This window comes from Petaurus breviceps, unplaced genomic scaffold, assembly GCF_028583685.1.
Source record: "Petaurus breviceps papuanus isolate PSGF00001 unplaced genomic scaffold, PetGlider_PUasm1.0 186, whole genome shotgun sequence".
NCBI classification, from domain to species: domain Eukaryota; kingdom Metazoa; phylum Chordata; class Mammalia; order Diprotodontia; family Petauridae; genus Petaurus; species Petaurus breviceps.
Window position 1 is genome coordinate 33,378,192 of NW_027185798.1, and position 9,782 is coordinate 33,387,973.

The 9,782-nt window shown below is 45.4% G+C and overlaps 1 protein-coding gene across 2 annotated transcripts; it reads right to left on the bottom strand.

The window, feature by feature from the left end:
* Positions 1-3,808: 3,808 nt before the first annotated feature.
* POLR3GL (RNA polymerase III subunit GL) lies at positions 3,809-7,785 on the bottom strand. Of its 2 annotated transcripts, none has more exons than XM_069090150.1 (7): positions 7,593-7,785; positions 7,077-7,119; positions 5,725-5,793; positions 5,387-5,443; positions 5,069-5,142; positions 4,777-4,890; positions 3,809-4,321 (listed from the first exon to the last, which is right to left on the bottom strand). In XM_069090150.1, the coding sequence occupies exons 1-7, from the start codon at positions 7,722-7,724 to the stop codon at positions 4,235-4,237; spliced, it is 576 nt and encodes a 191-aa protein (XP_068946251.1). In that variant the 5' UTR covers positions 7,725-7,785; the 3' UTR covers positions 3,809-4,234. The 2 variants fall into 2 exon arrangements, with proteins under 2 accessions (XP_068946251.1, XP_068946250.1); XM_069090149.1 differs by having other exon boundaries at positions 6,990-7,119; positions 7,593-7,784.
* Positions 7,786-9,782: the final 1,997 nt, after the last annotated feature.

Below are 9,782 nucleotides of genomic sequence, written 5' to 3' on the forward strand. Positions count from 1 at the left end.
ACTGGCTGTGGCTGCTGGAGATGTTAGAGATTCCTGTTTAGGCACAGACTAGGCTTGATGATCTGTGGTCCCCTCCAACTCTGAGATGTTTATTATTCTAAGGTCTTATATCACCATGCCTTACACCTCAGTTTTAGATACCTTCTGCAGAAACTGAAGGAAAATGGATGAAAAATTCATTGAAAGTATATTTGACAAAATTAGCATTGGTGATTATACTTTCTTGGAAAACTTTAGGAGATTGACCAGCCTTTTGTATGATTCAGACAAACCAGATTACCTGCCAATTGGCATTGGGACAGTTATATATCATGATTATTTGTCTCTTAGTTATTGAGATGATCAGTGTTGAGATCATCAACATTTGGTAAGTACCAATGCCAGGCACTGGACCTGTGATTTCAAAAGCATATAGAACTCCCTCTGTCACTGCAGGTTGGCATTTTCTCAGCATTTTATGGTCTTAGAAAGAGCTGCCTAGGACATTGAGAAACTAAGTGACTTGCCCAGAGTCACACTGAGAATGTCAGAGGCTAGACATAAATCTAAGTCTTTTGTCTCCAAGGCCAGCTATCTATCCATTCCACCACATTGCCTCTGTATGTACAAATGGATACAGGCACTGGGAATAAAGGCAAAAATGAAACAGTCCCTGCCTAACATTCTATCCAGGGAGACAACATGCATCCAATCCAATGAACATTTATTAAGCACCTACTGTGTGCCAGGTACTATGCCAAGCATTGGGAATATAATTAATAAAAAAGAAAATCCCTACCCTCAACAACCTTAACATCTAAAGGAAGAGACAAGACACAAAAGAAGGCAGGAAATGGGAGTGGAGGCAGGGAACATCAGGAGGTACCTTATTTCATTGAGTTGAGACCAGGAAGGGCAGTGAGCAAAGTGGAGTGATCTGAGAGTCCAATTTCTGCCCTGTCTAGAGGAAGGCATTGGGAGGAGTGTGGTACTCTACTCTCCAGCCCTCAAATCAGATGTAGGGAATAGGCTGTGGGAGGTACTAGCAATCAAGGCTTAAGTTAGTGGCAAGGTGGTGAGATTAGAGGTAATGAGTTTATCCTGGGAGAGATATCTCGTTTTGTGGAATTGAAACCAGGAAGGGCAGCCAAAGCAAAATGGAGCCTTCAAGAAAGTTGTTGCTGTTGTTGTTGCTTAACCAGACCTATGATTACATTGGCATTGGAAATTCCCAGTGAGGAAACTCCCTGTAGAGGTGAAGACTGACACATACTCTATAATTTACCATTTTACAGAGGTGCCTGGGACCACTGACAGGAGCTTGTCCAAGGTCAGACAGTCAGAGGAAGGACCTGAACCCAATCTTCTTGATTAAAGAGGTCTCCTTTATCTACCCCCCCACCCCCACCCCATGCTGTCTCTAAACACAATTAAATGTACTTAAAATTCATTCAAAGTAATTTCCTGGAGAATGTACTAGCAGCTTCCAAGATGAGAGAAGACCTCATGGAGGAAGTGGCATTGGAGCTCAGCTTTGAAAGACACAAAGAACTGTAGGTGGGCTGTAGTAAGGAGGCAAGGGGAGCACAGCCTATGCAAAGACTTGGAGGTAGGAGATGAATTCGTGTGAAGAATAGCAATGCAGCCAGTTTAACCACCCATAGGGTGCATAAAGGAGAGTGATGAACCTGGAGAGGTCAGCTGGAGCCAGTTAGTGACCTGCCATAGAGGAGTTTGCATTTGATTCCAGAGATAATGGTGAGCCAATAGTTTACCAGGCAGGAGGATCTGATCAGATCTATGCTCTAGAAATATCGTTTTGGTATTTTGTGAAGGATCAATTGGAAAGGTGAGATATTTGAGCCCCAGAGACATCTTAAAAGGCTGCTGAAGCCAGACTGCAAGGCAGAACACATGACCAAACTATCAATCTTACTTTTATTCTCCTTTCCTCTGGTCGTAGGGATGGAGGACCTGAGGAATCATAGTAAAATATTACCTAGCTAACCCCTAGCTCCCCCACCATCTACTTTCTTTCTACCCCCTTAATCTTCTCTTTTCCTGGATGGACACTTTCAGGAGGAACCTAAGCCCTTCCATATTCCCCAAATGCATATCAGACAGGAGGAGGAAGGGCATGTCCCCAATGCAGACCCAGCTATATTGCAGTTGATGAGAAATGGGACAGAGACAGGATTGCATGGAGTAGATTCACTATCTTTGTTTGCCCCTTGATTTCTCCTTGAGTACCTTGCCCTGAGCAGGAACTCGGAAAATCTTTGTTGCCTGAAAGAAGAAGGTCGTGGGCTGAGGGCAGTTATGGGAAGTCTCAATGCTGCTCCACCGCCCTTCAGCCCCACGCACTTGCCCCCTGCCCCATCCCACAGCATCTACCTCACAGGGTTGTTTGTGAGGATCAAATGAGACCATATTTGTAAGAGCGCTTGGCACACAGTAGGTGCTGTATAAATGTCTATTCCCTTCCCTTCCTCTACAGGAGAAAGAACCACTACAGCCAAAAGAGACCCAGAGAAATGCTGTGGTAATCACAAAAGCCGAGTCCTAATCCCAGCTGCCCACTGACTCCCGAGTGGACAGTTTTAGTTCCTGTTTCCTTCTTCAGTTCCCCTCTCTTCCTAATCCACACCCACTTTTGTACCCACCATGTGGGGTTTTCTGGAACCCCACAATAAGGATCCTGCCACCTCAGCATCCAGTCTCAACTCTCCTGATGCCCTGAGTCATAGAATTCCCCTCTTCGCCTCCATCTCCACGCCACCAGAGTCCAAAATTTATTTTTGTGCTTTATTTATATTTTATTAATTGTGTGTATTAGTCAATACCCAAGTCTGCCTGTCTTGGTCGCCCAGGGCACAGTTAGGGCTCAGTGCTAATAAGATGGGTGGATTCTTTAAGGGTCTCTCTTGTCTCAGCCTCTCCCCCAAACTCCCTTTTGTAGGCTCAATGGGATTTCTATTTTATCTCCACTTTCATATCTGTTTCAGTTGCAGTCCCCAGGCTGCTCACGCTACGAGCTCGTGGCTGCTGCATGTCCAGTTGCCCCGACCAATAAAATAACTTGGGACTCCCTCATTAGCCAATCAAGGCTTTGAGGAAATGACTCACCCCCGGGGTGGGGGGGAAGAGCAGCGTGGGCGAGAGCATCTCCAGCCTCGGTCTGTATGAGTATCCCTTGCCACTCCTCTCCCCCACTGCAAAAGGAACTTACGGGGGGGGGGGGGGTGAAAGGAAGGGGTGCAGGGATGGAGAGAGGTCCGACGATAGGACGTCACTGAGCCCCTGCATCAGGAAAGCAACACCCGGGGCGGGGGGAGGAGGGGGTCGAGGGGACTTAAGCCAGGGGAAAACCTTGAATCGAGGTTGCCCAGGGATATGAGAGGAAGGTCTCTGTTCTTAGCACCTGTCCTTTCCTTCCCTCCTCCCCCAAAGAACAGCAACTATTTCTTCTAAACTAGAATGAAACCAAAGGCAAGAACGGGAAAGGGAAGGCTGGCTTTGCCTTTTCCTGTAAACAGCCAACAAGCAGATTCTCCTGGGAAAGGGGGAGTCCAGGGGTCAGTGTCATTGCGTGTACCTTCAAAATAATGTTCCAATGGGTGGGTGGATGGGGTAGAGATATGTATCTCCCTCTGGTGGAAGAGAGAAAACAGGGATAGGAGGAGCAAGATGGACCATCTCACCATAAAATATAGTTGGACAGTAATGGGGACTTCAAACCAATGATAATCCCAGCTAGGACAAGGTTCCAGTTACGGTATATGCCTCCTCCCTCCCACCTCTTCTTTTTCTGGAGTACAAAAGGCAAATATAGAGAACAAAACTTTATTTAAAAACCATAAAACTGGCCTCATCCCTACTTTTTCCCAACTCCCAATTTTCTCCAAAAAGAGAAAATTGTACAGGGTAGGAACAGGTAGGTAGGGGAAAGGGGGAGGAGGGGCAGTTGTAACTTCTACAGACTCATCCCTCTCTCCTTTCTCTCAAGGTATAAAATAATAAAAAATAATCAGCCCTTTACCTCTTCTCCAAAGCAACAGAGGTAAGGTCCAGCCACCATAACTGGGGAAGGAAAGCTATCCACAGCCACTAGACCTCTGCTCCTCCCCTCAAGGAGGCATGTCTTGTCTCTGGCTGGGTTTAGAAGGATGGTGTGCCCATGACCATAGATGGCTAGAATAGTCTCTCAGTCATTAGAGCTGAGAAGGTTCAGGTAGTGGGAATCCAAGGGTCTTCCTCAGTAAATTGCTTCATCCATGTTATCATCACTGTCACCCCCAAAATCTTCTCCATTATCAAAATATGACATGATGTAATCTGTCTCCTGAAAGGGGAGGAGAAAAGGTAAAAAGGAAGAGTGAGGAATGCCTTTCCCACTTTTATCTGTCATTTCAGGCTTTGCCGAGGTCACCCACAGTCACCTTTTAGAAAAAAGCACTGGGGTGGCTAGGTGGCGCAGTGCATAGAGCACCGGCCCTGAAGTCAGGAGGACCTTGGTTCAGATACTTAAACACAAAACCACTTAACACAAAAAATAGCCGTGTGACCTTGGGCAAGTCACTTAACCCCAATTGCCCTCCAAAATACAAAAAATTACAAAAGAAAAAAGCATGGAATAACATGGAACAGCAAAGATGGTTAGGAAGCCTTTCGTTATTCCAGCCTCAGTCCTTCCAGATGACTCAAGTCCTCTAGTAGCCCATCTCCCCAACCCTCTGAGGCAGTCTGACACCCTTGGTAGGGAGAGAGAGGGGGCTGTGGTGAAGAGAGGTCTCTCACCTCTTCATGTTCTTCTTCATCATACTGCTCTTCCTCTTCGTCTTCTTTCTCCTCCTCTTCTTCTTTCTCCTCTTCTTCTTCTGAAGTCACTTCTTCTTCCTTCTTCTCCAAGGTCTTTTGGAGGAAAACACATGGAAGATTCAGGGGCAAAATCAAGAAGGAGGTGTTGATGGAAGGAAGGTTTGGACCCAAGACCCAGCTGGGTTCATATTTTTTCCTCCCTTCCTATTCCTTACCTTATTCACCACTTCAGCTCCCTACCCCAACACACACACACACACACACACTTCACCTCCAGTTTTTGAATGGTTTCTTCTTTCTCTGCTGGGGTTTTAGGGGCCCTCTTGGGGATCAGGATGGTTGTCCCTGGTGGGGGAAGGGAAGGAAGAAGAGAATGGAACATCAGATTGAGAAATCTGCTCTGACTGGTTCCCTCCTCCCACCTCCTTGCCTAAGCAAGCCAATTCAGCAATGGAACTCTGCTGCCCCTGAGTGGCCAATATGATAGATTGTATGGGGCAGAGGGAGGGAGAGGGCCAGGAAGTCAGCTATTTCTATGCTCCCCAGAAGCCTGCAGGAGTCTCCCCCCAAGTCACTTAACAACACTCACGTTCCTTCTGTAGTTTTCGAACTCGTATCTTGAGCTCTCTGGGAAGACGCCTCCAATCTAGTAGGGAAGGGGAAGGAAATAGAGGTTAGTGGGCCCTCCGGGCTGAAAGAGGGTGCACAAGGACCAACTTGACAGAACAGGAGATATGTCCCACAAGGATTTGGGAATAGGAGGGAAATAGATTTATGGGGCACTCAGCTAGCCCTATGAGTTTATGGGGAAGTGTCTGAACGTCTGGGAGGGTTTGAGGAGAGTTAAGAAGTATCTAGAAGGATTGGGGAGGGGGGAATTTCTGGAGACTTCTGAGGAAAGGATTTCAGAAGGGGTTCATCACGTACCAGGGTTCCAATCGATCGCACTGTCAATCGGCCCTGACATCTGATATTTGTCTGAATAACGCTCCACATCTGAAGGATTAAATACCAGGAATCAGAGGTCTCTTCCCTTCAAGGCCCCCAAAAGGAGTGTTGGTGCCAGGGGATGAAGTTTCCAAAGCACCTAGGCACTTTGTCCTTTATCCTGATAACACTCAGAGCTTCAGAAATAAGGCTCTTCCACGAACTTCCCAAAGTCACCAGAATCATTTCTCATTACTCCCTCAACAAAGACTCTACTCATTCATTTATTCATTAAATATTTATTGATTAGTTATATTCTATGGAACATTGTACAAGGGAATAGGGGAATACAAAGGGGATGTCTGTACTCCAACTAGACTAATATGCCCCTAATGTCTTGACTCATTCCTAAATATTTCCTGGAATATATTGCTCAAGCTTGCCAAAATTCCTCCCTCCTTGTTTAGGGAACCCTGGCTTAAAACTCAAGTGTTCCAAGAATAATCAGATCTACTCAGTTCCAAGTACTCTTCTCTCTGATGGCCCCTTTCCCCCCATGCACTCAGAAGCACTATATCTCAGTTTCTGGTCTACATAACCAACTTCTGATTGATGTGAACAGCCAATTTTGGAAGGATTTAGCCTGCCCCACCTATAGCAGATGCCTGTCTACATTATCATTCCATGTCTGCTCAGAGAACACAAACTACATTTATCATCAGCCTACAGCATAATTAAGGAAGGAAATGTGCCGTAAAAAATATAATGTGTGCCAATGCCCAAAGAAAGGCTATGGATCCCCTGCCATTCTGATTTAGCCATGCTTCTTCTCTCCTCCATGCCTATGGATAACCAAGCATTGACTAGGGCGCTTTGTAAAGTGGTCTTAAACTTGTTTCCTATGTATATATGATTTTTCCTTCGCTAGGCTGAGGGTACTCCAAGGACAAAGACTGTATTATTCTCCTTTGGATTGTGAGGTCTTCAAGGCTATGGACTGTATCATTCTCATTAAAGTGTATGTGTAGAAATATACATATATACACATACAAATATAGGTACTATAGACACAAACACACATATGTGTGTATGTATATAGAGATATATGCATTTGTTTCGTGTGTGTGTATCTACACCTACAGCTATATGTATCTGTTTCTTTGTATATATTTGTCTCTTTCCTTTGTCTCTCCACCCACTGTCTGGTAGAGAGCTGCTATATACACTGGACCTATTCAAGACAAAAGAATGGAATTCCAACTGACCTCTCTTTGGTGCAGCTGGACGAATGAAGTAGGGAAGCTGCCTCATGGCCCCACGTAGCTCCTGTTTCAGGGCAAGAACATACTCACCTTCTTCTCCTGACGGTAGTGGCACTGGACGGAATTCCAGGGGCTAGGTGAGAGTAGGAAGGGCAGGGGTCAGCATGGTTAAGGTAAAAGTGGACTGGATAGCCTTTCAGAGTAGGAAGGGGAAGCTGAATTTGAGAGGTATGGCAAGGACTATCTGGAAGAGGGAGGGTCTCCTTTCATCACCACCACAGAGTGCAAAACAAAGGATGAGGGAAGTTGGGTATGTATATGTGTCTGTAGAATTGGAAGGTAAGGGGCTAAGATTATAGCAGGAAAGAGATTGGTTCTGTTCAAGGGCACCCTAAAAAGTGTGGGGAGTCTAGGGACATAGCAAGATAAGACGTGGCATTTCCTTCCCTGGAGAACGTATATAGAGAAAGGAGGATGAAAAGGATTTCAGGAGGGCTCAGCCAGCTTCTAGGATTTTGTGATTTTCTGTGGGCAGTCATGAGGGAGAACAACTGATTACTGCCAACATAGAATGATGAGTCTTAGTGGACAAGTATGAGCACTCACAGGGAAGAGTGGGGAGGGCTTGAGAGTGGGAGGGGGCAGAGCATCGCCCTTCCCAATGCCCACAGCTTCCATGTTGAAGGTGAGCTGACCTCGACCCCGGCCCCGGCCCCGGCCCCCACCCCGGCTGGCCATCGTAGGGGGGGCCTGGCTGTATAGAGATCAGATGGGAGAAGCCTGATAAAGAGAAAAATGAAGACACACTGTGAGACTGATGAGATCCCCCACTAGGCTGAAAGCTAAGGGTCTTTGGTTCCAGCTACTCTATTGGCTTTTTTCTTCCACCTACCACCCACTCATCTAAAACCTGCCCACTTCCTGAATGCTGTTGTTTTGTTTTGTTTTGTTTTTTGCTTTATTCGAGAATCAACAAAATTATATTTTCATATCACATTGCTTCCTGTGCTCATTAATCCCTCCCTTTCCTCTTGCCTTCTATGTTCAATTTATGACCAAGTCCTTGTTATTTTTCTTTGTTATATCTCAAATCTACCTCTTGTTCCTCCTATCACCTCAGCTGAAGCCCTTACCATCTTAGGCCTGGATTACTCCAATAGTCTTCTAACTAGGTTTCTTTGCTTCCAATGTTCAATTCATGGTATGGTAGAAAAGGCACTGTACTCAAAAATTCTAGCTTTAATACTTACTAGCCTGGCATCTTCCTTCACAGAATTAACACTTTAGAGAAGGAAGTGACTGGAGAAACTAACAAGTCCATTCTCCCTCTCTTCATTTTACAGATGAGGAAACTAGGCTCATGAAGTGACTCCCTCAAGGCCACACAGTAGTATCAGAGTCAGAATCTGAATCCAGGTCTTCTGATTTCAGATGCAATACTCCTTCCAAGGAGAATGACTTCCTCTCTAGGCCTCGGTTTTTTTGGAACATGCTATCACAGCCTACCTCACAGGACTGTAAGGGTCAAATTAGATAATGTATATGCAGTGCTTTGAAAACCAGCCTTCAAGAGCTACCCAAATATTGACTATTACTGGTGATTATGATTATGCTGCTGCTAGGTTTTGGGGGGAGGGCTTCTTCCAGACCTTCCATTTCAGCAGGATAAGGTACTCCTGTTGAGGAAATTTCCTTTACCAATGCAGACAGGTAACTGTTGTGCAATTTATAGTCTTAGAAAACTAGTATGAACCTCAAGTAGATATCGGGACACTAAACCATATGTACACAAGGATCCTTACAAGGCCACATACTGACTTTGGAAAACACCTATTAACATTATCTATGTACTATTGTATTTTTTTGTTGTTGTTGTTAAATATTTTCCACTTCCATTTTAATCTGGTTTGGACAGCACCAGGGAGTATTCTCATGGGCCTCATGTTTGACACCTCTGCCCTAAAGGATTAATTCTTAAATCAGGTAAGGATTTCCACAATCCTGTCCCACCTTGCCTATCCAAACTGATCTCTCATTATTGTCTAGTTCTAATAATCCTTACTGTTGCCTCCAGCCCCATCACTGCCTTTAGTCTGAATCACAAAAGATGGTTCTTGATTATATGCTATCCTTACAGACTTTGTATCTCCAATGGCTTTTGTTTCATGCATTTCGATCTGGTCTCTCCAATTGAATTGTAAAGTCCCGAAGGTAAGGGGTTGTGTTCTATGGTTCTGAATCCCTGCAACTGGCTTAGTGTTTGGGCATATAGCCAGAAAGAGCATTTGAGTCAGGGGACTTGAGTTGGAATTAATACTTGCCTTTCAGTTCCTCATCTGTAAAATCTCCATAGTTTTTGATCCTGTGGGGGGGACGGTTCTCTTTCAAAATAAGAAGATAAGGGAGGTCCAGGTTGCTAGGGCAACCAGAGAGGGCTTCGTGGCGGAGTGGAAGAGTGCTGGATTTGGTGTCACCGAACACGAGTCTAAATCCTAACTACTACCTCCTCCCTTGGTGGCTTGGTAAAATCACTTAACCTCCACGGGGTTCTAACTCAGTTTACTTATCTGTAAAATGTGGAGGTAACTGATGTCTCTTCCAGCTCTAAAACATGGTATTATATGAATCCTCGACTGGGCAAAAGAAAGAACAATGCCACACACATGCACACATGCACACATTCCTTCTTCACCCCCACACCCAGACTACCCGCTCGCGCGCGCACACATACACACACGCACTTACACATACACGCACACACTGGGAAGTAAGGAGCGCGGGGCGGGGGGGGGGGGG

Coding starts and splice junctions, on each gene's coding strand:
- POLR3GL (XM_069090149.1), bottom strand. CDS start 7,724: ATGGCCAGCCGGGGTGGGGGCCGGGGCCGGGGCCGGGGTCGAGGTCAG. Junction 5,794..6,989: donor TCCAGCTGCACCAAAGAGAG/GTCAGTTGGAAT, acceptor TTAATCCTTCAG/ATGTGGAGCGTTATTCAGAC. Junction 4,891..5,068: donor AAACCATTCAAAAACTGGAG/GTGAAGTGTGTG, acceptor TTCCTCCAAAAG/ACCTTGGAGAAGAAGGAAGA.